Genomic DNA, 27,210 nt, shown 5'->3' with positions numbered 1-27,210 from the left:
TGAATTCACATGCTACAACTGAAGAATTAAACTCCGGGTAAAAAAGTCTGTTTAAAATATGCGTTAATTCATTTCGTCTGCATGCAATGTAAAGGAAACAGTGTAATTATGGATGCAATTTTCCATTGATTAGAGAAGCCTTGGAGTTCTGATTGAACACAGAAAGCTTTTTTCTTTTAGGTAGTATTACTCAAATATGTTCTTTTAAAAGTAAAGCTTATGATTCATTCTGTCTTCGTTCATGAGCAAGAATCAAACAAAAACAGCACACTTGAAACTTTCTAATGAAAGGAAGCGATTTATGAGAGACCAAAGATAAGCAACACTGAATCAGGCATCAACAAAAGTCAAGGTCTCCCACTCAGGTTTGTGATGAGAGCTCGTAGGCATAAACACTAAAACGATAGCAGCCACTAGAAAGAAGTACAGTCACACTATTCATCAGTGTCTCTCAGAACTTTTTTTTTTATTTCCCATGCATAGTTTGGACACGAGTGTAGTGAAACTGCAATTAAATGAAAATATGGAAATAAAAATTTGACATTCAATGTGATTTTCTTCATTATGGACAGGACATCAGAGGATTTATTAGCAAAACATGTTTGCATCTAAAGAAAAGATGTTGTCTGTGAGGGATTAAATCTTTCAGAGTCCTTCAAGGTAGAGCGGTAAACACATTTTGGACAGGGAAAAGTTCTGCATGACATAAATACATGACAAAAAAGTCCCTAAAACTAAAACATTCAGCACATTTTAAACAACACAGTGCAATTAAGTGGGGATATGTTTAAATGATGACTTTCCAGAACTCAGTTTCTCAATTTGCGACCAGTCAACATGGCTCTGTGACGTTTTTTCTGTATGTCCTCTCTCCTTTTAAGAACTGAGAGATAGACCAGCACAATTGTAAACACTTTGTAGTAAGAGCTGTCTGGTGCAGTGCTGTTACAACCCACAGCAGAGCAGAAAATGTTAAAACAGATGTTTTGAATTATGTTAAAAATCCTTCATTTTACATTTAGTTTTCTTAGTTTTGGTAGCAGACAAACACAGAGGTCCTATGTGTGTAAGTTTACAGTTAGACTGATATCAGATTTTAATTGAAAATGTCCAATAACAGCTGGTCCATGAGTTCCCCTTCTCCCTTTCAGTGTGTGAGGTTTGGCCTCAGCTCTTGCACAATGAGGAAAATCCCCAGGATAATGTTTGTTTATTGTAAAATTTGGAGGCAAAAAAATGACAAATTTGAGACGAATTCAGCACCTGGTTGCAAAATTGGCTTTTGGCAGCTCTGGGCTTTAATGCTTTAAGCCCTTCCATTCACAAGTTTGCATCAATATTTGGGTAAATAGTATTTCACAGTTCTAACAAATGCCAGAATGCAAATGCAAACAGCAGCATGGGAACTTGGCATAAACTGTGTGTGAATGAGTGACTGAGCAATAAAGTGAAAGAGGAAGAGTACAGCTCTCTCAAACACACACCATGAGCCACAATAAGTGTTTTTTTACATATGTGCTTACTCTACTGTGTGAGACGTTATACTAAGACGTGACTATTCCTTACTATGCCTTCATTACCGGACAGAAATACAGTCATTAAAAAAAAAAAAAAAAAAAAAAAAAAGAAACATATTGAAAGATGTGTATTAGACATAAAGAACTGATGTGTATTGTGTACTCCTCAGTAAATGTCTGAAATGGCATACATGTAAAGCTGTGTATCCTTAGAAGTCTTACTTTGCATGGTATGGAGTCTGGTAACTAAAGATAGACTTTTATTGGAAATTTGGATGTAGGATACCCTAAAATCTGGGATACTATAGTATTCTCACCAAGTGTAAATACAGCAGTGTCAGAAGTGCTCTCTCAGCTTTTTGATGTGAGTGAGGAAGCTGTTCTGATCTAATTGTGTTGCTAATCTCCAAGGTACAAGAAAGGATGAAAATAAACAAAGCGCTGGTTTTCAGACCTTACCATCAACTAAAGACTACATAAACAGAACACCAACTGCTAACATGATAATAAAGTTCAGTGTGATCCCAGTGATTACTGTGAGAAGATATTACATATCTACACTTAGAAAATACACTTCAACACACCCAGATCCAAATAGTTCCTTCCAACAGTATGAAAAATATACAAATAAAAAATACAAATACTCTCTGACACCAAACATCACTAGGTAGTCTTCTGTTGACATGAAATCAGTGAGGACTAAAAGATAGAAGATAAATATTTCACATTTTTCTCCCTTGTATTTTAAAGAGAAAATAAAAAATTGTGTGTATGTAAGAAAAGAAAAACGGTCCATTGTGAAATATTATCCTTCAGTAATTAGTAACATTGTGATACCGCATATTTCTTTTTCAGTTAAAAACACCTTCACTTCTCTAGTAAGCAAAAAGAGCCAGTGTTGAAACTAAAAGTTATAGAATTCTTTTTTTCAGACATCATTTACTATGCACAGATAATAAAAACATTAACAACAATCAAGTCTTTTCCACACAACATAAATGATTCCTCCATTTAGGTCTGGAACGTGAAGAGCTCAGGAAAAGACTGAAGATCAATCTTAATCAGCTTCATCATTACTGAATCATCATCAGTCAGAAGTGCCTCTATCAATAAGAATATAATTACTGCCATTTTGAACTAAGTTCAACAGAGACAGAACAGAGGTTGCCGACATAGATCTTAACTTCCCATAATGCAAAAAGACTGTGAGGGCTGGGAGTGGTAGATGTTTGATTGGGGACTGAGGTACTAAGACAGAGAGTGATCTAGAGGACAAGGGCACACTGGTGTGTGCAGGTACCATCTGTCTCAGCTCTTAGTATACTACAAACCTTGACCAATAGGAGGAGGAATATCAGTTAATATATGTAAAGTAACACCACCTGCAAACTCTGCTCTGGAGCAGTTAGGCATCAGGCCCTGCCAGGTGTGTAACAGTCATTTATCGTCATTCATGGTCATGCCAGCTAAGTGCCATTTTGGCACCCACATAGGACAGGGGCATCTGAGCTTTTGAGAACTTAGGGAAGGAAAGCCTCCACTGAGAGAGATAAAGGAAATGTAGGAGGAAGAGGGAACTACTTGGCTCATTTGACGTGTTCAGCACTGTGGGAAGAGCAGTAGTATTTCTTATGAGCTATGAATGTGGAGAGGCTGCTGAACTTGATGTTGCACAGCCGACAGAAGCGGGAGTTACCGTTCTGGACAGGGGAGATCACTGTGGTTTTAAGACTGGGGGTAGAGGAAGGATGGGGTGTGTGCACTGGATGGGAGCCCATGGTTGGGGTGGCCTTGTTTGACAGGTGGGATGACTCTACTGCCTCCTGCAGGATCTCAGGCACAGGTGACAGAGTCAGAGAGGGAGCCCTTGTGGGAGACATGGGCAGAGGTGAGCTGGCTGACGGTGATCCGGTCGAGGGTGATCCATCCCCAGCTGAAGGACTGCCATTTACCAGTGGGGACACAGGAGAAGTTGTACCGCTCCTTGCCTGTCCGTTGATGCCATCTCTGTGCACTTGGGAGACCGGTCTGAGCCCGCAGGTTGGTGTGGAGGAAGAGGAGGTTGCAGTAGCTCCATCCCTAGGACTAAGACTGGGGCTACGGCTGACTGTGCTGCCAGACTGGGGCAGGGCCTCCTGTGGTGGCTGAATGGTTACAACCAGGCCGTGGGTAGTCTTGAAGTGTTCCATCAGGTCACAGGCTTGAAGCCTGTTAGGGCAGTAGGGGCAGATCACCTGAGGGGAACTAGCGCCTACACCTTTGGCTCCAGCTCCTGGGGTGGCTGCAAGTGTGGTAGTCGTATGGGGTGGAGATGTGGTATTGGAGGCAGGTAAGAAGGAGGGGTGAGGACTGGATGATGTGCCTTGAGCCTGGACAACCCATTCAGCAGGGAGAGCTTTAGCCTCCATCGGGTGCAGAAGATCTGAGCGTTCCTGCTGAGGTCTGCTTTTGGGAGAGGTAGAGGCTGATCTCTTGAGCCTATGAAGCTGTTCCAAGGTGTGGGGCTGAAGGGTGGTGGCAGGGCAATAGTATGTTTTGTGAGCAAGATAATTCTCAATGCTGTTGAAGCTGATACTGCAGGCAGTGCACTTGTGGTAATCACTAAGAGGCAGGGCAGGAAGAATACTGCTACCGCTCTGCTTTGGAACCTCTCTGAGACGAGGCCTCTTGCTCAGGTCAATTGGGCCATCTCCTTCGGGGCTGGAGCCGCCAGCTCCGCTGGGAGAAACTTCTTGCTTTACTGCCAAGCCCAGAATGGAGGGGGATGGGGCAGAGGCAGCAGCAGTGACAGCAGCCGCAGCTGCAGCCGCGGCTGCCGCATTGGCTAGGGCTTCAGTTCTGGCCATGTGAATCTCGTACATCTTCTTCCTCTTACGTGTGCGAATGGGCTGCGGAAGAAAGGCTGCTGAGGTGGATGCCTTGGTCATGTGTGAGGATCGCTGGTTAGATGGGTCATGGCGGGATGCACAGTAAAAGCGTTTGTGAACAGTATAGTTATCATGGCGGCTGAAACGGATGTTGCAGGCCTCGCAGAAGGTTCTATTTGGATCATCTTCTAGGTCCTCTACAGAACCACTAGCAGGACTCTGGCTGCCTTCACTCACTCTTCCTTCTCCACCTCCTCCTCCAACACTTCCACCGCCACCTTCCCCTTCCGAAGAAGATGATATTCCCTCTCTCACCACAGGTGTTTCTGTCTTCACTTCGACCACCCTCCTAGATTCTGTTGCTCCACTCCCTGCAGGAGGGTCAGAATCAGTGGGTGAGGCAGATGCTGCTCTACTTGCTGCTCCACCCTGAGGAGATGTAGTTGAGCCCTGTGCCCCGCTGGAAGGCACCGTGGCTGGGGCTGCATCCCTTGTTGAACCAAGGCCTGAAGCTGGAGTTGCACCTTCCCCATGGTGTCTGCTGGAGCAGTACAGCCTTTTATGTGCATAAAAATTGTTAATGTTGTTGAATGTGATATCACACTCATAGCAGGTGGCTCCTTTGTGGGGCGGAGTGGCTGTGGCTGTTGGTACAGTCGGTCCAGAGGGAAAGAAGGCTGGGTTGTTCGTAGGAACTGTCTGACCCTGTTTCAGACGGCTGTGGACCATCTCTGACATTTTCGCCAATATCTCCGAGGCCTGAGGCAAAATGGCTGCCTCAGGGTTAAACATGTACTGAGACAAGAACATTGCTCCTTCTGGAAGAACTGACCCTGTGCCTCCTACATGGGCAGGGCTAGAGCCAGGGGTGGGACTAGTTGGTTCTGCCTTCACAGTTGCGGTGGCTGGACTTTTCGGAGAGTTCGATGTCTGACCTGAGGAGGTGGCGGTTTGTACGTCTTTTGTCTTCCTTCCTGCTTCTCGGTCCCCCTCCTCTCCACCAATGTCCTCCTCCTCCTCACCATTCTCTTTAATCTTCAATTTATGTTCTTCTGTCTCAGAATCTGAATGAGGCTCCTCTTTGATCTTTAGATCAGTGGCTGGGACTTCAGTCAGACTAAAGTCTCGAGGAGTGGCTGAGCTGCCGTTTGTGCCTGGGCTGGATGAGTCTGGCTTTGGGACACAAGCTAGGGGCTCCCTCTGGGAAGAGAGCTGGATCTGGGGATGGTCAACTGATAAAGGGGTACTTTGGCGCGGGGTGGGGCTCCTTTCTGCCGGGACCCTAACCTCTAGGTGGGTTCGTACATGCTGCTGAAGCTGGGCCGGCGAGTCACAGTTGTGGCCGCACACTTGACACTTCAGCACCACACCAGAGTCTCCTGGACTGAGACCTGATCAAGAGAGTGAATATTAGTGAACTATAACAGTAGCTTACATTTCAATGAATGTAGAATCGCAAGGCTCATAACAGTGTGTCCATTGCAGAAATGTGAATCTTAATCAACAATCTTGAACCCAGACACACTACAACATATTCTGTACAGTCTCATCCAAGTAATAAAAACATACGTTGAAAATCAGTGGTCACGATGTTGGTCCGACTTACCAGTGGAAAGGGGCAGCTTGGGAAGGCCTGGCCCAGGGGAGTAGACCTCACTGCGAGATCCAGGCTGGCAAACCATGTGGCTGGTGACCAGATGGCTGTAGAGAATGTCCCTAGTGGTGGAGACGAAGCCACAGCCATGACACACCCCGTTCAGTGTGTCTGTGTGTACCTTAAGGTGGCGCTCACAGTTTGCTTTAGTGGTGAAGGCTGACAGACAGATGAGACAGACAAATGGACGCTCACCTGTGAAAGGACAGAGAGGGACAATAGTTGGAAGGACAAACAGTGAACTTATCTCCCAAACAACCTAATGAAAGGGTTGACGGCACACTGTTCATGTTTCCTCAAGTTAAGCCTTAGTGTGGTTGACCTTTTGCCCGTTTGCAATACATATAGATCTTGCTCTCACCACTGTGTGTGCGCATGTGGATCTCCAGTGAGCTGGCACTGGGGCAGCTCTTGTTGCACTGTGGAAAGGGGCAGATGCGTTCATTGGGGTAGGACTCCTTGGGTTTGTCTTGTGGCGGGGACGAGGCTGCTGCTGGCTGCTTCTGACGGCTGGCACAGTAGTACATAAGGTGTGCCTGCAAGTTCCTCTCACTGCGATACCAAATCCCACAGTCCTTGCATGGGAAGATGTCCTCTGAGAGCCACAACATAAATTTAGAGAGAGTTAAGTATCTCAAGTGCTACATATTGGTTTCAGTGAGTGTTCAACCCCACAACACACACACACACACACACACACACTCCTTTGCTATGAGTATCCAAGACAACAAAACTCATGTTATAATTATCATGTCTTATCATCGGGGTTATTTTCTAACAACATCCAATTTTGTTCTGCCATTTTTAGGAATTTTCAATCATCTAGGATGATGGTCAAAAGTCCCAGCAAATGTGTTGTTAGTGGGCATCAGCCACTGACATCAGCACATAGCCAGTAGGGAACTTTCGGCTTTGCAGTAGCAGGAGGGGAGATCTCTGCAGTTGAGCAATGATGCTGGCTATTAAACAGCTGCAGTGTCATCTTGTGGCAGAAGATAATATTGCAACTTTAAGACTAATGGTAAATTGCAGTGGATCATATTGGCAGAAAAAAAAAGAAGAAAATTATTAGGATTATTAGGAGTAGTTTTCTATTATAGTGTTTGTGTTTCTAAATCCACTATGAAACCACCTATATGTATATGTGGTATCAAAGGTTATTATATATTTGAATTCCAATCCATCCCATTCTAATTACTAATCTACTCAGCATATTAGAAGCTTCTTATTAGCTATTTCAATTCAAAAAGTATGTACTTAATTGTATTAGCAAAGAAGCAGCTACATTTCCAACAAATTAATAAACACTTTCATGCCTCAAATTCAGTACTCACTATTGACAACTGCAGTAGCCAAGATTGCGGCCATGCCAGCTTGCTGTGGGAGGAGCTGAATGTCTGAGCGCAGCACCGTTGGGTAAAGTGGCTCCTCCTTCACCACAGGTTGTTTCTGTGTGATGAGGCTCAGTGGGGGAGAATGCTGAGCCAGCGGGGAAGAGGAGGAGCCCTGAGGTGGTGCCAGTGAAGCCAAGAGCCCTTCACCAGCTGCAAGCTCTCTGGTCACCTTACAGAATAACTCATCACCTGAAAAGATGGAGGCTCTTCTTACCCATCATTAATAACAGAACCTTTCTTCTGCATAGAAAAAAAAAATGTCCATCCCAAGCTTGCTAAGCTATGATAACTACTGGCTTTTCTTCTTTATATCAGTTAATATACTGAATTTAAATGCTTTTGGGGCAGTGGCTGCTGAGAGACTGTCGATGTGTCATAGCAGGAAACGCAAAGGTGGAACTAACTATGGATGGTATTCCAAATGTATTTAAGCCCCCAAGTAAGTCTGCAACACCAAAGCCCTAGAACTGAGACACCTGAATGGAATGAAGCCATCATTATGGAATAATTACACTTGTGGTTTGCTACTATATAAACATTTAACAAATAATTTATAATAGACTAATGTTAGTACTACATTATCAAATGAATCATCAAACTACTTATTTAATACAATTGAGGTAAATCTGAGGTACTTTATTTGCGTATTTCCATTTTCTGCTACTTTATACTTCCACTCCACCACATTGTGGAAGAACATAAACTGCTTTGCAGATTGTATTATGCATAAGACCAAAGTAGCACAGGTAACTTTAGAATAACCATCATAAATACATGGTTAATTAATAAAGTTAATACAATTATAGTTGACAGTTATTTTACTGTTAAACAATAAAATGCTTGATAAATCATTTATTTAAGCAATTGTAAAGGCTTTTTAATGCTATCTGAATGTGTGTAGGTAAACTACAAAGCATTTATTAACCATGCAATTTAACTATAAACAATTGCTCAATAAATGGTTTATAAAGCATTATATTTTGTTAAAAGTTAATTAACTATTAACTTAAGTTTTATTAACTATTACCAAAAGCTTAATACTATACTTAACTCGGCTAATAATAAGTCGACCCATAGTATATAGTATATACATACATGTGAATATATACATAATTTTACTACTTTTTGATACAGTACATTTAAAGGTTCACTTTGTATGAAAGTTGTGTTTACAAGGAGGACCTTTAATCTCAGATACTTTAAGACTTTTACTTGAGAACTTGTGATGTGGGTGACTTCCACTTTTACAAAAGTAATGCTTCAACATGTTTGTTAGAGCTGTTCAAAATCACTGTCAGACTGGGGTGGTACTGGGCAGTGGAGATGCTACTGAATATATTCAGACAGTCAAGGCAGTCAGCATACATTACGACTGGTTCACAAGAATATAATGCCCATTTCAATGAGCTATGAGGACATGATGCTTGGTGTGCTCTTGATTGTTACCTTGGCTGTAGATGACACATTTTGCTGCTGAGGTGTCAGCGGTCAGAGGGAGGAGACTGATCCAACAGTCTGGATCTCCACACACCAGGGTCAGCTGAGAGGTCTGCAAAGAAACACATGCAAAGAAAGAGGGAGATGAGGAATGAGCACAAACCTTTCACCGGCCAGACTCATCACTGCTGAAAACAGTCTTCAGTTCCAATTATTTCAACATCCCTCATTTTACTGTGATGAAATGAGTGGAACACACACTACTTAGTCACAAAAAACATTCATGAAGGTTGGTTCAATTATGAATTACTACTATCTACACTATATACTATACTATCAATTACTATATTTTTTCTGAGTCTGTGACCAAATGTGATGGATCAAACATATACATACAGTAACTTGAACAATCAATTTAGGTGATTATAGAAAATTGTATGAATCAAATGTCCTTTGTAGCAGGACCTCTCAACTTGTTCTGAGTGGTTCTGATTGATAACAGCTGCTGACTTTTCTGGGCCCATTTTAATAAGGCTTGTTTGATACAGCCATTAGACTCAGTCACAAACACTACAATAAGAAAGTCTAAAAAGCTCAGCATTGATCTGAAAGAGCACATTATTGGTTTCATCAAGTCAGGAAAGTCACTTGGAGCCATTTCAAAGTTGCTACAGGTCCCAAAATCAACTGTACAAACTACTGTTTGTAAGTCTAAAGTGCATAGCACAGTTGAGTCACTGCCACCATCAGAAAGAAAACACAAACTATCACCTGCTGCTGAGAGAAAACTGGTCAAGGCGGTCAAGAGTCAACCAAAAACCACCAAAAAGCAAGACTCCAATGAATTAGAAGCTGAAAGACACGTGTCAGTGTCCACAGTGTTTTTACATCTACGTGAACGGAGAGGCTGCTGCACAAAAAAGAAGCCCTTACTCCAGACATGGCAACTTAAGGCTCGACTGAAGTTTGCTGCTGATCACATGGACAAAGAAAAAATCTTCTTAAGGAAAACTCAGATGAAACAAGAACGTAGTTTGGCCACATGAGCAGCAATATGTTTGGAGGTGAGAAGGTGAACACCATACCTACTGTTAAGTATGGTGCTGGTAGTATTATGCTGTGGGACTGCTTTGCTATCAGTGGATCTGCTGTTCTACAGAGAGTAAATGGAATAATGAAAAAGGAGGATAATCTCCAAATTCTTCAGGAAATCACCAGCAGAAGATTGGGTCTTAGGTACAGTTGGGTGTTCCAACAGGACAATGATCTTAAAAACACATCAAAAGTTTTAAAGGAATGGATAAATATGGTTAGAATTAAGGTTTCTGAATGGCCTTCCCAATGTCCTGACTTGAACCCCATCTGAAAATGTGGACTGTGCTGAATAAACAAGTCTGTGTCAGGAAGACAGCAAATTTAGTTGAACTTCACCAGTTCTGTCAAGAGGAGTGGTTAAACATTCAGCCAGAGGACAACCAGAAGCTTGTGGATGGCTATCAAAAGCCCCTTATTGAGGTGAAAATGGTGAAGGGACTGACAAAGTTGTATGTTTTCCTATCAGTCAATCACAGAAACATAAGAGCTGTAGAACTTATTGGAAATGAAAATTGCCATGATGCAAATGTAAGTATGTAAGCTTTTGACCATGACTGTAAATGTGTGCAATACATAAAGTCAGATTAAAGCTGTTTTTACTCTGTCAATTGTGCTTTTTTTCAACTTTTTGTCATTTTACATGATAACGTCAAATATGCCAGAAATGTTGGTCTTGTTTTGTGGTTAGTAGTGCTGAAAAAATGGATTAGTTAATCTATCAATAATTTATATTAACAATTAATCAATTATCAAATGTGTCATTAAAGGAACAGTTTAAAAGAAAAATTAATTTCAGTCATTATCTCAGTCTAAAGCTGGTGCATGAGTTCAATTGTGTATCAAGGGTGTAAATAACCCATTTTAGTGCTTTTTAAAATCAATTTGGGATCTTGAGGCTTTCAGAGACCTGCATTACGGTTTACAAGCTATTTGGAGTCATTCTACCTTTTACTTTTGTTTGATTTTGTTGTTTATTACCAGTCGCTTCAGTTGTTTAGGGAATTCTAGAACGTTGTTTTGCTGTGAAGCTCCAGAAATGTTTTGTGGACTTCACCCGACTTTCCATCAGCATGGGAGTGAGTAGATGACAGAATTTTCAATTTTGGGTGAACTGTTCCTTTCAGTTATTTTTCAAGAAAAGATTTATAAAAAAGTTGGTTCCAGCTTCTCAATAAGATGATTTGCTGCATTTTTTGTCCATGACAAACTGATAGCATTTTCACTATTTCTTGATATTTAACTGATTAAACAACTCAAGCCTTAATCTAAACAAACGGGCTTTGAACAAATAATGAACAATAAAAATAATATTCTGCTGTGCACTGGTGTCTCTGTTGAAATTACTACAATGGCCAAAAAGCCCAAACACTAACCTAATGTTACATACAATATATGATTATATTCACAAATCTGCCATATTATTTGTGAAAGTTCATACAGTGTAGTGCTTACCATCTTGGAGCTTACAACTTTCTACATTTCTATTTACCCTGTGATCCAGTAGGTTCACATGTATCTGTCATCCCTCCCTTTACATCCCCAACATATTTATCAAAAGGAAACAAGTTAAATCAAATGGCTCATATACTAATTACTGCTAATAAATTCCATTTTCACTTTGTGTTCACTCTCTCCTATCATTTTACAGGGCTGCTTTATAATATGCAGACCATGAAATAATCACAGAAACCAAGCATTGATTGCTGTCAGTTGGGAATACACGGTCACATGATACTGACCAGTGTGTGGCCAGTGGTAAACACCATTTATAAGGAGAACGCCAGCAAGCAGAGGGTGATTATAACCCAAGAAGGAAATGAGGAAATGATGTGAGCATGGGTCGAACAAAGCTGCACGAAAATAAAGGAGGAGAAAGAAGAAAAGAGGGGAAGAGGAATAAAAGAGGACCAGAAGAGGCTCCAGGATAGAGGGGGAGAGGGAAAGGAAGAGAGGAAGATCTGATGAGGTCGAAAGGCTGCCATTCAGGCTGCAATAATAAGATCCACAGTGGATACACTGGACAAAGAGTGGAGAGTCAACATCCAGTGCATGCATGTGTGGAGGTATGACACACACACACACACACACACACACGCACACACACACACACACACACACACCTGTGCATCCTGAGGACAATCTTGTCTTTTTTCATATGAGGCACCAAGAGCATTCCTTCTGACAATCACTCCCAGGACAGGCTTATCCCATGTCTGACACACACACACACACACACACACACACACATTTGAATTCTATGACTATAGCAGAAACAGCAGACCAAATGTTTGTCATTTTAACAGATGCACTGTAAATGCCAACACCGCTGGAAGAAAGGTTCCACCTGCCTGTCCTGCAGATAAAAACATGGTAAAGTGGATTTCACCAGCCTGTGACGAGGACATCTATGAAAAAGGAACTTTCTCTGGTACTATATTGTATGTTTAGTTTATGCCTCTGTTGTTCTAACTTCTAAATGCGAAGACAATAAAACATGTGATAAGCGATGGCGTAGCAGTTATGTGGTTTTTCCATTTTTTATGTAACTCATGCAAAATACAACTAATTCAACATTTTAAAAGGCAATAAAACACTTCTCTCTGTTATGCATAACAAGTCCATGCAATGGCTGAATCTCTTTTCCATCAAACTTATTGTGAGAGAGTAGCACAGTATTGTTCAGCATGCCTTTCATGCAATGTTGTTCATTGTCCACTAGCAGGTAGCATTCACTCACAATTGGACCTGAGAGTCCGTTAACCAGACTGACAGAGCGGTTACTGTTGATGAGGGGAAAATTTGACATGATGGTGTATCCTGCTTGTATTTTGTATTTTTTCTGTCACAGTTAAAAGTTAGCTTTACAACCAAGTCTCCCACTGTGGCCATACAGTTACACTGTATTACTTTTTCAAATTTAAGTGAGCAACAGTAAGAGTGCTTTACGACCTAAATGTATCTTCTGTTCCCGTTATCTTTTTATTTCTTGTTATTTCTTGTTATTGGACATTTTTTAAGGCTTTTTTCTCACACTTCAAATAAGCTGATAAGTAAAACAATGTACATTCCCAGTGTGGAAACAAAAAATGCTAATCAAATGTTTATAGAAAAGGGTTCTGGGAGCCTTTAAGAAAACCTTTAAAAGCTAAGAAGTACTGTCATCAGATCCTAATTCCCAGTGATTCCAAGTGATGCTGATTATTTTTCCTTCCTGTAATCAATACTGCTGCATTTAAAATCAGACAAAAATGAACCTTTTAGTGAGCGGTGAAGGGCTTGTTTAGAAAAAAGCCTAGCAGTGGACAGTATGACACGGTGTCAGTGTTTCAAACAAGCTGGCACTATTCATGCATAACCTGGTTACAATCAGTCAATTATTCCCTAAATGCCCTTCATTAGACAACTATACTGCACACTGACAATGCATCGATCTTCATCATTATTTTATTAATATAACGTGTTTAAATGTTTAATCTGTATCTGGGTTAGATGTGTAAATTCTTGCCGTGGTTTAAGACTATAGTGTGGCACTGTTAGGACATTTTCATTTTAGTGATGATTTTACACAATGATTACTTTCAGTTATTATTGTTTGAACAAACTCTATATTATAATTCACAACATTCTCTGTTCTGACAGACATGAAACTAGAAATGAACTGAAATATATACACTTTTAGAATCCAATACCTTAGACAAGCAAACTAACTCTTAAAAACAATAACAAATTAAATTGTATCAATTTAAAAAGGGAACATTACTCTGTAGTTACCTGCTCACAACTCACAGAAATAGTGTGGTGCTAGGAGAGCTGGACTGATACTTATTTTATCAGCTGATGCTTACTGACATTAGTGAGTAAAAAATTCCAACACTGATATATCAGCTGGTATACACACATGTTTTGCAGTGATCCCTCAAATGTGGATCAAACACATGATACGTAATGGAGGCAGGATATTTTACAGTTTAACAGTAAACGTAACAGTCTCCAATGACACCAGTACACTGGGCATTACACTTTACTAGGAAGATAACAATAAATTACCCAGGCTTCCTGCACTGCATTGTAATCTTAAAAAAAGGTTTCATATTGGCACATGTCACACAACACAAATATTGCTATATCTGTTATAGGTTATATACAACTGATATATTAGGTGGGCTGTAGACAAACCTCACATTTTTTTGCTATGAAAGGATCACAAGCAAAATTGTTTAAAAATGAAAATGAATGGGAAACAACATGCATAACAATTAATATGGTTTCAAATGGCCAAACTTCCCACTAAATTGAATGACAAAAAACAGTTAATACTGCTCTAGATATTTTGCTAAATAACAATAAAAACATAAATGGGGAAAACTGTGCATTGATCCATAATGTTACAATAGTCACTAATCTGTATCCTACTTTATACCTCAGGTGACAACCTTCTAGTGTTGTCAAAAACATACATACTCTGCGTATGTATGTTTATATTATTTCTAAAGGTCTTATCTAGAGTGGACGGAGCAAACGTTTTGAATAAAGTGTCCTATTTAATGCAGCCTTTTTGCCAACTTTCTGCCAAAGTTGCCATGTCTAACATGGCAACTTTCCTTGTTAGATTTATCTTTTTTTAATAATAATCTAAAATTTGACACCCTCAATATTTGAACTAATAAATACACTTTGTATACATTTTTGTAATAAATATTGAAACTTTTTCCCCATGGTAAGGAAGATGGAATCAATATCAATGTTTTTCTAAATATTGTATTAGAGTTAGTTTGAGACAACACTACAACCTTTACTTCATTAGTGTATAGTATGATCAGACAGCCAGGAGTAAATCTTGAAACACTTGAAGAAGATGGACGTTTGCTGCGGGGCAGCTCGGGAAGACAGACGGGAAGGACAGAAGGAAGGAAGCCTCTCAGTCTATTGTACGGTGAAGATTGAGGCAGAGCGTATTGGATTTCATGGGGAACTAGCGCTGATGTGGAGATACGGCTGCTTTTGTTTTAATTTGTAACCCAATGCTGGAGCCGTCTGAGCTGTAAGTACTGCTAATTTGTTTCAGACTAATTCATCACGGCAACAGCTTTGGAATTCACCATGATAGGGCAATGGGGAGAGCTCTGAGGGCGCAAGTGCAGAAAACACACACAGAACACATACAAAGCAAGACACAAGCTACTTCTTAAAATATCTAAAATATCAATCAATTATTTATTAAATATTCATTGTGAGTGTGATACTCTTCCATCTTTTTTTATTTGAGAGTAAATAACATTTTTATCAAAAGTCAGTGCTATCCACTTCTCTCCAAAGGAGTTTCCTCTCTGGCCACAGCTACATCAACATGTTTTTATTAATGTTAAAGTCGGATTTTTTACTGTCCTCTACAAAATAACAAACATAGTATATGTATTGATCCATAGTTTATGTAACATCATAGCACAAGGAATTTCCCTTTATTTTCATATTTTCTGTCTGATTAGAGAAATCATTCTCCATGGCTGCTAATGTTTTTTTTTTTTTCAAACAACTTGCTACTAGTACTACTACTACTACTACTACTACTAAACATTTTCAGCATTTTTAAAGATATATTTTCACTCCAAAATCCATCCTACTCCCGTATCACTGCTTCTGTAACCAAGCAGTGTCAAGTAGAAAGAGACCTTGCAGCCAAATGTAGCTCAGGATCAGATGTGAAGGCAGGAAGTCTAAAGAACTGGAGGAAAATGTTTTTATTTAAGGGGCATGCCTGTGGACACACTGGGATTCAGGAAACCCTACAGGAGCTACAGCAGTGTGGAAATACATGCACTAACACAGTTTTTAGCGGCTACGAAAACTCTGAGATCATTTGAAAATCTCGTCATGTAGTCATAATGTCCTCAAATTACCACAGCTGGATTTTAAGTGGATAAAGATATTTTTTTCCTGCAGATGCTACTGGTGTTACTCTCAAAACGCAGAAGTTGAGGATTCATAGAACTCAAACTAAACAATGAAACATCCATTACAGAAGTGAAGTAGATCACGTAGTATTAACGGCAACTTGAAATATTCAACTTTACCCACTTTACAGCCACAAATGCACACACAACACAGCTTCACATGAGATAATGAGAATCAGAGAGGCACAGGGCCAGATGTCACTTTGTCAGTGTGTGCGTGTGTGTGTGTGTGTGTGTGTGTGTGTGTGTGTGTGTGTGTGTAATTAACCAGGCCAGTAGGGACAGCAGATACCAGAGATGTGGGGTGAGTTAAGGAGAACAGAGAGGCCACCGGATGGTATCAGAACCTTTTTCACTTCTCTTCGTCTGAGCTGATCTCACTGACTCAAATTGCTAGCAGTCACCTAAGGAACCTGTCTGGGCCCACAAAGAGTCAACCTACACTGCTCTGGAAAGTAAAGAAAACACTACTAACATGAACTATACATATATCATATTTAGCAAACAAAAAAAAAACAACTAAAAGTGAATTGTCTGCTTTAGCTGCACGCTGTCTCAGTCACTGGTATCACTATTGGCAAACTCCATTTTTAGTTATCTTTCTCTTTTCGGAAATGCAGAAATTACAGTCTTCATCCTCTGGACATTTTGCAATTTGTTGTTCTGTGTGAAACAATCTACAGACCTTCTACAGATCTTAAGAATATCTGAGAATATTGCACCACTGAACAATTTTAAAATTATGGTGAAAGCCACTGAATCCAGATTGTCTATGTGCAAATGTTTCATTTTAGTGTGTTTTTCTGTGATTTACTGTTGTAACTACTTGTTTCTGTAAGTCCTGCAATTCTCTTGTAAAAGAGATCCATGATCTCAAATGACACAAACAAAGGGTGGCATGATCTCTTCGGCAGAGTTGAACTGCTCTGCAGGTGAAACTCATAATATGTGACATATATGTAATGAGTTGCACACACAACACATCTTGATGACAAAATAAATTATAAGATTTAAAGAGTCACAGGTATGGGTAAAAGTCATAATTACGAGATTAAAAAAGTGTGCAAGATATCTTGTAACAAGCTATCGTCCGGGTTTAATAGAAAATGGCTTTGTGAAAATGTGCCTGAATTTGAAGAAACGTGTCACTCTGTCAGTTCTCACAGGATTGATAAACCATAAAAAAGTAGCCAAATGTCCTAATTCCATCGTAGATGTTCCCATAGTCTAGATTTAGACCTGAACTTAGAAATGTATTCCTGTATTATGTGTGTCATCTTAACAAAAAGATTTGTGTCAGGATGGTATGAAGTGAGCAGAGACAGTATGGAGATGAAGGGAGAGGGAGGACCAGAAGGAGGGGAATGGGGTGGTATTTTTTTTTTTTACATCAGAATTGTCAGGCTCACTGAATTAAAAAAACTAACAAAGACTACCAGATCAAATAAGGACCTACAGATCTACAGAGATGGAGGTGTCTCAAGCACCAGCTCACCTAGCCGTACCTCGTCACCCTTTCAACCTCTTGTCTCACTCTAACTATCCACCCAGCCCTCCATCTATCAGTGGGATGTCAGGCCTCCACAGTAGAGCTCCATCTTGGTTGAGAGCGCTGCCTTAAGCCCCATCAGCCGGAGGAGAGTCTTTGAGCTGCAGTCTAAGCCCTCGTCCGGACCCCGGTCCTCTCATGAATATTAACCAGCCCCGAGCCTGGCTTTAATCTGCCTGATCCCCGCACTGCTGCCGCCGAGACGATAGCGAATCTAATTATTTGGTCTGATATTAACCCCCCTTCTCTCCCCCCCCCCACCACCACCACCACCACCACACACACACACCATTCCCACCCCCTAACACCCAGTCCTCACTGTAGCTGCTGTAACATTCACATATGCATGTGTCAGTACAAAAACACACCCACTGAACTCCAGAGCCACCTTCTTCTGCCAAAGTCAGTTCACATTCGTACACACACACACACACACACACACACACACCTTTCTCAACACCAACACGTCCTCCACCTCAAGCACAGCCTGGGATCCCCTCTCCTTATCAGGCCCAAAAACGCCCTCCTCCTATGCCGATAAAACTCGAATGCAAATGATGCCAGGCTGATTTCATTTCTTCATTTTCTTCCTTCATTCACTAGTTCAGCATCAGAATGGCTCCTTGCTCACTCTCTCTCTCTCTGGGGAGCCAAACATTGGTGAGGATGATGGTGACGGACATGGGTATGGGAAGCAGAGAATTTTCCCTGAACTAACCCCAACGTTTTACCCCTCTCACATCACCTTGTGCTATATACGCTACAATTAAAGTGGAGGAAATAGAGAAGGAAATATACCGAGTCCCCCCCCCTTCTCAGCACCAGCAGCAGCACCACCACCCTACCCTGCAGATCAACAGATTAAGATTTCTCTTTACAGCTGTCAACTGCCACAGTTTAACTGCTGTCACTGGGGAATAAGTATGTTTGTATATGCAAATCAATACTGGTACATCTAGCACATCTATGTCTCAATGGTGTATACTGTTTCACAATGTCTAATAAGGTTCACACGGCTCTATAATGGTCTGAATAGGGTAGTGTCATGGTCAGTAAATGTAAAACATGCAAGTCAAAAATTCATGTTAGTGCATGCTTTTTTTTTTTTTCAACAATCTGTTTATTGAATTTTCAACCATATCAAAAATAGCAGGAACAATAGATATATTTGAATATCCGTGAGAGTCCATTTTTTTCAAAAAACCTGTATAAAAACAAATTATAAGAGAATGTTTAAGGACGCTGGCTCAAACGTAAATATTGAATATTCAAGATAAATGAATGTACATACTTGTAAACATAAACAGGTTTGTAAATATATAAATAAAAAGAGTAAAATATAGCCTGCATGATTAAACAACATCAACTGCAAAAAGAAAAAAAAAAAAAAAAAACACAAACAAAAACGAAAACCAATTACATCGTGGAGGCAACTCCTAAAAACCTACATCGTGTACCATAAAATGCTTTGTAAATATCAATAAAGAATTAATTCAATTGCAGAGGTAATGACTAAACTCCCCTAGCTGTGTCCAACATACTAGATAAGTCCTTGTCTCTAAGAAAGTTTATAAATGGGCCCCAGATGTGTTGAAATTGTTCTTGCTTATATGTTAGTGCATGCTTACATATAGCACATGGCTTCAGGTGGAAGGTCGTTTTGTAGAATATAACACTGCTTTCTAAATGAAAGGGAAGTCTTCTCCATACAAAAGTTCAATAGCACTGCTAGTGGGTCAATGATAGCAGTGATATTACAACATTGGGTGGTTTATGCAGAGAAAGCATTTCAACAGGCTTGTGTACATATTTGATCTTCTTATTATTTATTTATCCTCATTTGCACTAAATTGTCTCCTGTTTTTGTTGTACTGTTGTTCTTATGTGCGGTGTACTTGAGTGCTTTGAAAGGCGCCTTTAAATAAAATGTATTATTATTAATATTAATATTATTATTATTATTATTATTATTATTATTATTATTATTATTATTATTATTATTATTATTATCATCATCATTATTATCATTATTATTATTATTATTATTATTATTAGTTTTTTCTTTTTGGGTGCCAGGAATTGTCTGCATTGGGTAGCCATGACTGATCCACATGACATACAACTTCTTCATCAGTGTCATTATGATATTCTGTGCTCATTAACATTCATTTAGTCATTGTGCGGTGCCTTTTTTAAACATTATTTAATGTGCTGAGTTTTTTTCCAAGGCTTGGTACCTATGTTCTTCTCTTATCAAAGTTTGGCTTTATAACCCTAACCTGTTACTCCATTATAATTTGTCTAGCTGAAACTTTTTAGGGCAACACCAATATAAATGTTTGAGAGTTAATACACTCCTTGGATCTTTAAGATTTTCTATGAAACTGTAACTATGTACTATGTGGTACATTTTGAACAAAAATTAACTTGTTTGCCAGAAAAAAGGTAGAATGTTAAGTGGATCCTGCCCAAGCCAACAACAAGAGAGTGGGCATTTGTGTGTCTTGTGTTACATTGTTGCACAACCAACTAGAGTGGCACTCAGTAGGGTGCATCCCTAGCCAAGGCACAACAATCCTCTTTAATTCAGTTAAGCCTAATTAAATATAAAAAAAACAAACAACCCATAACCAAAACTTAAATTCGCCAGATCTAGAATCCACATCAAATTGGACTAATTCGTATCCATGTATTATTCCCTGAGAAATGTACTACAATGTTGAAAAATGCCCTATCACTCAATGTTAAAGAAAGTGAGATAATATTCCTGGACCCGTCCCTTTATCCAGATCCCCACCAAAAATAACTGGGGTCTATTCTTCATGAAGACACATACTCCATCCAAGTTCAGTGGAAATCCGTTCCGTAGTTTATGTGTAATCCTGCTTACAAACCAACCAACCAACCAACAAACATACAATATAAATGGACACAGGTGAAAGTGTAACCGCCATGGCGGAGTTGATTCCCCTTTAGTGACAAATAAGGTGATTTCTGACATTGTGGGTTTACATTCTGTCTTGAGAGGGCATTCCATTCCACCACTGAGAGACCAAAGCAGAAGATCTCGACAGAAATGAACCAACCGGAGTGATGGGGTGGCCAACTATCTGAGCAGACAGGGGGGATGGACCATTGTTTGAAGGTAGAATAGGAATGAGACTGGACAAAATGTGAATAATGTCAAATTGGTCAGCAACACTTATAATAACCATCATTAATACATGGTAAATGTATAGTTAAACAGTTAATAGTTAATTGATTGTTAAAGTGAAACTCTCGCCAAAAAGCAACCAAGGCTTTATTTGTGATTGAATATGAGTCAAACCTTTGTGTAAAAGCATAATTACGATGAAAGAGGCACTATAAGATTTACCGTAGTTTTGTTTTCGGGCAAGCTAATTTTCAATGGAGTGCGGGGCACTGGAATGCTAGCATCAAAATCGCTATTTTTAAAACACTAACAAGGCCCAACACAACAAGAAACTTTGCTCGTAGTATCACCAGGGTCTCTACACATGAACACAAGCATTGAGAACATTGTTTGTGTACGCAGAGTTTACTAAAAAGAAGGTTTTTGGACAACTCACGTTAGCAGTAGCATCTCTGGCACGCCACCGTCATGGCAGACAAAAAGTGTTGATCCCCGAGTGCTACCTAACAGGCAGCAGAGTAATGGTGGACCGCTCCTCAAGCCTTCCTGTTAGGTCGCACTCGGGGATCGACACTTTTTGTCTGCCATGACGGCGTCGCGCCGGAGATGCTTTTTGGCGAGAGTTTCACTTTAACAAACAAGCAACTGTTGTAGCTGATCTTAATAATAGGTAGTAAATGGTCAATAAATACAGTGTAGTTCATCTACAAACATTTTTTGAATGGCCATTATAAAATTGAATTTATAAACCTTGTCAATTGTTTGATAAATTGTTTAGAGACTACTTCATTGTTCAGGTTTGCTGCTTTTTCTTTATCTTTGTATATCAATCAGATTTTAGAATGATGTTAGGAAAAATAAGCTATTTGAATCGCCTTAATCTTTGACAAGATGTGGTGAGAATTTTCACATCATCATAAGTAATTAATGTTTTAAAAAAAGGTCCACTTTGTTATAAAGTTGATTTTTGAGTTTCATTCCAACTTCGTCAAATACTGACGTTCTGGGATTTTAGGCTGGGTCAGCAGCCATCCCAAAGCTTACAGTAAAGTAACAATTTAAAAAATCTTTTTTGGCTGCAACAAAAAAAAACCCCCTGCAAAACAGCTTTTTGCCACTGTTGGGCCTGATACTAATGTGTTGAGATATGGAACAAGACATATATGATAAAAACAAGTAGCGATTTTGACTTCATGGGGACTTTAACCTTGAAGCCCTTTTAGCCTGGACATTTATAAATACACACTCAAAAAAAGGTGCATTTTTTTCCTTTAAAAATGTTCTCCTACATTAAGTGCTTCAAAGATATTGTGATCCTCTATCTGGGAATTTAATAAGCCACCCCGCTCCTCTCCTGACCTTTTCAACCATCGTTCATTCATTCACTCCTCTCACAAAATCATTCATTCAATCATCAAATTCACTGTCCTCCTTTCTCCTCTTTCACTGTCCCTCCTGCACTGCCTCCTTGCTTTTATCCACCTCTTTCTTTTTTTTAATCTCAGATTCTCTTCCTTTCCCCAACTCTCATTCCTATCCCTCTGCCTTCCTGCACCTCTTTCCCATCCTATCTCTCCCTTTTTCTCCCTCTTTCTCTCATTCTATCTCTTGGCTACAGGAAATGGATTCTTTCCCGATTCAGGGGGTTGGAGGGCTGTACTTACTGTCCCAAACAAAGAGGTCACTGTGTGAATCCTCCAAAAATACAAAGAAGAAAAGGAAGGCAGATAAAAATCAGAAACCTCCTCACATCCGCCTCTCTCATACAAACACACACTTTACCTCTGCTGCACTCATGCAAAGCATTTCACTAACGATCAAGAGACACAAGATACTTCTTTACACTGTACATTCCACTCACGAGGTACAAATATCGCCAATACAGTGCACAGCTAGGGCTCCGCAGTAGAATGAAAGCTCATTCCCTTGTGCAGGCATGCTCATATCGCCGCACACCTCCGAGAAGCAGAAAAAAAGGAGAGAAAAAATTGAGGTTGCCAGGTTTGATGAGCTGCATGCAAATGATATGTAAAAATATAAAACTGCGATACTTAAAACGGGGGCTGAGATAAGAGATTTGAAAATGAGGCACTCTTGGAAAGCAGGCTCCTGAACTGCCGGAGATGAGGCTCAGAGATAGAGAGGATAGAGGTTTTCCCTCCCCTCTTCTCCTCTCTTACACCTCCTCCTCCTCTTTCCTTCCTCCTCCACCAGCAGTAGCAGAAGCCGGTGCAGATGACAGCGAGATGCAGATACCAGCCAGTCATTGCCACTGACTGATGAACACCTCCTCCCTTTGTCTTTCTGTCTCTCCCCCTGTCTCTCTCTCTGTCTCTCTCTCTCTCTCCGATAGGCTCTTTTCAGGGTCAGATTGACAGACTGACAGACAGACATCTACTATCATGATGTGGGAAAGTCTAGCAACAATAGCCCACAGTTAACATTTTTACCTTTCCTCAACATCTTTCCTTGATTGCAAAAGGAATAGTTTATCTAATCAAGGAACGATGTGAAGAAGAATTCAAAAAGATTTAGAAAAAGACAACCGTGATGATTGAATTGGACAGTTCTTTCACTGGGCTACATTTTTATGTGGCTGCGGATGGTGGTGTGTTGCTTCAAATGTTGCTACAGCAAGGAACTGTGGGTGCGGACACTTTAGAGAGGGACTGAATAAACTTTCAGGCATTTCATTTGGCTGACTTTGTCCAGTAGTGCAGGCTCTTTGCATTGTGAAGATGTCACATATTTTCTCATCACTTTTCTCGGCCCAAGGGAAAGTTTTACACATATAAAACCTCAATGGATCAAAAACTCATACAAGAAAGAGTCATAATTGACCCTTTTTTTTAGTTTGAGGTGTGCCATCAACACAACAAGACACCATTTTTATAATGGTGCTCTAAATTGGGATCAGCGGTGCCATCTCCAAGTCTTAGTAATGCATTCATGAAGAGACCACTATGCAGTTGAAGAGGACTGTTCAAATCCCAGCTGTCTTTTTTGTCTGTATTTTCCAGTCTGTGTAATGTTCTGCCCTAGACTAAATTCTCAATACTGGATTTCAGGTCAGTATAACCCTGAGCAATAGGGCTTTTTCAAAAGAGGCACTTTAACTTGTCATAGCGGTAAAGCTCAACTGTTAACATCAACAAGATCTCCGTACTATTCAAGTGTCCCAAGACAGTGAGACAGCATGATGAGACAACATGAACAACACTAGGAATCTAAAACTGAAGCAACTACCTGACATTCGAAATAATCTTATTACCATACCTGCTTCATCTACTGTGACAAGTCAAAATGTCCATTGACAAAAGGACAAAAAATCCGATTTTGCTTAAAAAAAAACAATCTGATGCTGTATCCTAACACAGCAGGGATTAGAATTTGATCAAGGTTACTACGATAACACTGGAAGGGGGTTATGTAGATGCAAAAACCTCTGCCTGTCTCCATTTAGTGTTAGAATGGTTGAACACAAGTGTCCAAAAACACAGGTATGTATGTGACGGCTAGTGGTTTCAATTTGGCTCTGCCATCGCATCTTTCCCCACTTCTTTCTCATCTGCATTGTTCAATCAGAGGGGTAAGGACAAGGAAGAAGTTGATGCAATTAGAAACATGCACTTTTAGCAATTTAAACAAGGTTTTGCTAAATGATATTCAAACATAAATCTCCAATCCAAATACATATTTTTCTTTATGGACATACCTCAGGGTGAAGGAAAAGTTATAAAAAACCTTTCAACATTTTGGGGGAAGATGGAGTATACCTTTGTTATTCATATACTAAAAATGAATAAGAATATTTTCCTAAAAGGTAGAAACTCCAAATCTTTAGTTCCTTCTTAAGAATGTTCCTTATGTATCACGTTCTTCTGGGGGGCATCGCAGGAGGTGTCTCAACACTCACCATAATCATTGATTTGTCATCTTCTGAAGGAGCACCATTTTAATTAACATTCTAATTTGATGGGCGGAGGAGAGAGAGAAACAGAGAGGCAGAGAAACACTGTTGATTAGTCCAGATAAAATACAAAGATCCGAATCAGGATGTAAACAAACCAGCTAAGATTCAATGCAAAAAAAAAGGACGAGAAAACAGCTCGAGAGAAAATAAGGAGGAGTCGGTGATCACCTTCACTTGTCCTTCCAGGGGAGTGAGGGAAGGAGGAAGTGGAGAGGAGACTAGAGGAGGTAGAGGGGAGGAGAGATAGAGAGTGAGAAGAGACTACCCAAAAAGTGTTTGAAAAGCCGTGGGTGGCGCGCCTTATCGCCCCAGTTCTCCTGGAGAGATTATTGGGGGATTAGTGCGAACGCTTGTTTCTAAAACATGATGAAAAGACGTTCGGCGCGTGATAACGCTTTGAACTCCCCTACTCTGCTCCTTCTAGGATCGTGCCTTCAGGCTGTCTTTCTACGAAAGACACGATTGGGGTGGGGTGAGCTGCTGAAGGAGGGAAAACATCTCCTGTGGTGCAAGTGTGGAGAATTCACTTTGGACATTTGTCTTTTAAATGGCTGCAACAAACTCTTGGTTTGTGTCCACTTAAATATCACCACGCTTTCATTTTCACTTCAGCTAAAATTTCACAACAATTCTGAAACTTTGGTCCAATAACATGCACTTGCACTATCAGTTAATTAAAGCAGGATCCAATCAGAAGGAGAGGAGATATAATATCAGATTTGTTTTGTGCGATCCAATCAGAATAGAAGCAGTGGCGTGCTTGCTCCTGGGTTGTCATGGGAGGCTCGCTAAGGAGGACCTGGTTGTTCACTGAACCAAAAAGTGTAAGGAATCAGCAGCCCAGCTGATCAGATGATCAGTAAACATTATTATAACCTGTTCTAAAGACCAACAGCCATATCAGCCAGAATATATTTAAATAGATAAATGGTTTTACGCCTCTTTCTCAAGAGATGCAAATGGCAGGATTTCCATATGACACAGGCCAGTTAACACGCCACTAATCTACTGAAGGAGATCTGTTGGAGGGAGAGTGAGGACTGGATTTCATCTGCTTCTCTTTGCCTCCCCTGCTCTCTCTGTGCTCCACCCTGATCTCCCAGAACTGACAAACTTGCCTATACTGATAAACATACAATAACACTCACACAAGCTTTAAATATCAACATCAAAGACATATAATAATTTGATATTGTCTCCAATCAAAAAATAAAGCCATTGCACTTCATATTTTTCCCTTTGTGAACATGAGTATTTGTTGTGTGTGAATGCACATGAAAAATGCTTCCTGATGTACAGTCACAGTCAAAAGTTTACATATACATGTATATCATTGCAGTCTTCAGTTCCAGTGATTTCTACAGCCATCATTTTTTTGTGATGGAATGAGTGGAACACAAACTACTTTGTCACAAAAAAACATTGATGAAGTTTGGTTCAATAATGTTTTATCAGTCTACTGATAATATGGCCAAATCTGCTGGATCAAAAATATACATATAGCAACTTGAACAATCAATTTAGGTGATTATAGAAAGTTGTATGAATCAAATGTCCTTTGTAGCAGGACCTCTCAACTTGTTCTGAGTGGTTCTGATTGATAACAGCTGCTGACTTTTCTGGGCCCATTTTAATAAGGCTTGTTTGATACAGCCATTAGACTCAGTCACAAACACTACAATAAGAAAGTCTAAAAAGCTCAGCATTGATCTGAAAGAGCACATTATTGGTTTCATCAAGTCAGGAAAGTCACTTGGAGCCATTTCAAAGTTGCTACAGGTCCCAAAATCAACTGTACAAACTACTGTTTGTAAGTCTAAAGTGCATAGCACAGTTGAGTCACTGCCACCATCAGAAAGAAAACACAAACTATCACCTGCTGCTGAGAGAAAACTGGTCAGGACGGTCAAGAGTCAACCAAAAACCACCAAAAAGCAAGACTCCAATGAATTAGAAGCTGGAAGACACGTGTCAGTGTCCACAGTCAAGTGTGTTTTACATCAACATGGACTGAGAGGCTGCCGTACAAGAAAGAAGCTCTTGATCCAGACATGGCACCTTAAAGCTGAAGACTGATGTTTGCTGCTGATCACATGGACAAAGAAGAAACCTCCAGGAGGAAAAGACTGCGGGCAGATGAAACAAAAATGTTGTTTTTGGCTGCAATGACCAGCTATGTGTTTGGATGCGAGAAGGTGAGTCCTTTAACCCCAAGAACACCATACCTACTGTCAGGCACGGTGCTGGTAGTATTATGATATGGGGCTGTTTTGCTGCCAGTTAATCTGGTACTCTAAAGAAAGTAGGATTTGGAAGAATTTCATACTCATTCTCCATTATTCCATTAATAATGAAAAAGGAGGATAATAATCCGTGTGTCCTTCGTTCTTTGGTTTTTCCGTTTCAAAACCAAATTAAAATAACAGAAAAACAACTTTGTGACTACCGACAAATAGCCACTTTTACTGGTGTTATTGAAGACTTTTGTGGTGTTTGGAGACTCTGACATGAAAGCACGTATCACTCTGCAGTTACTGTGCTCAACGAGCAGCGGGTGCTGCCGTGAGTCCCTCCCCCGTCCAAAAGCCCTCACAGGCGGTCAGTCTCTCAGTAGTCTCG

General features: G+C 40.2%; 1 protein-coding gene and 1 long non-coding RNA gene across 3 annotated transcripts in view; one reads left to right on the top strand and one right to left on the bottom strand.

Annotated features, from left to right (window-relative positions):
* Positions 1 to 441: 441 nt before the first annotated feature.
* zfpm1 (zinc finger protein, FOG family member 1) overlaps positions 442 to 27,210 on the bottom strand; it is a 135,550-nt gene continuing 108,781 nt past the window's right edge. For both annotated transcript variants that reach the window (XM_030426568.1, XM_030426569.1), the window contains 5 exons: positions 8,879 to 8,981; positions 7,373 to 7,621; positions 6,400 to 6,633; positions 5,991 to 6,233; positions 442 to 5,775 (listed from right to left, as the gene is read on the bottom strand). In XM_030426568.1, coding sequence (XP_030282428.1) covers positions 3,104 to 5,775; positions 5,991 to 6,233; positions 6,400 to 6,633; positions 7,373 to 7,621; positions 8,879 to 8,981 — 3,501 coding nt within the window. In that variant the 3' untranslated portion in view covers positions 442 to 3,103. The remainder of the gene's footprint in view (positions 5,776 to 5,990; positions 6,234 to 6,399; positions 6,634 to 7,372; positions 7,622 to 8,878; positions 8,982 to 27,210) is intronic.
* LOC115587020 (uncharacterized) lies at positions 10,460 to 12,471 on the top strand. Its single transcript, XR_003984952.1, has 3 exons — positions 10,460 to 10,492; positions 11,613 to 12,027; positions 12,268 to 12,471. It is a non-coding gene; the product is annotated as an uncharacterized LOC115587020 (long non-coding RNA).

Source organism: Sparus aurata, chromosome 8 (assembly GCF_900880675.1).
Source record: "Sparus aurata chromosome 8, fSpaAur1.1, whole genome shotgun sequence".
Taxonomy (NCBI): domain Eukaryota; kingdom Metazoa; phylum Chordata; class Actinopteri; order Spariformes; family Sparidae; genus Sparus; species Sparus aurata.
The sequence above is the reverse complement of the archived record's forward strand: the minus strand, read 5'-3'. Positions and strand labels throughout refer to the sequence as shown.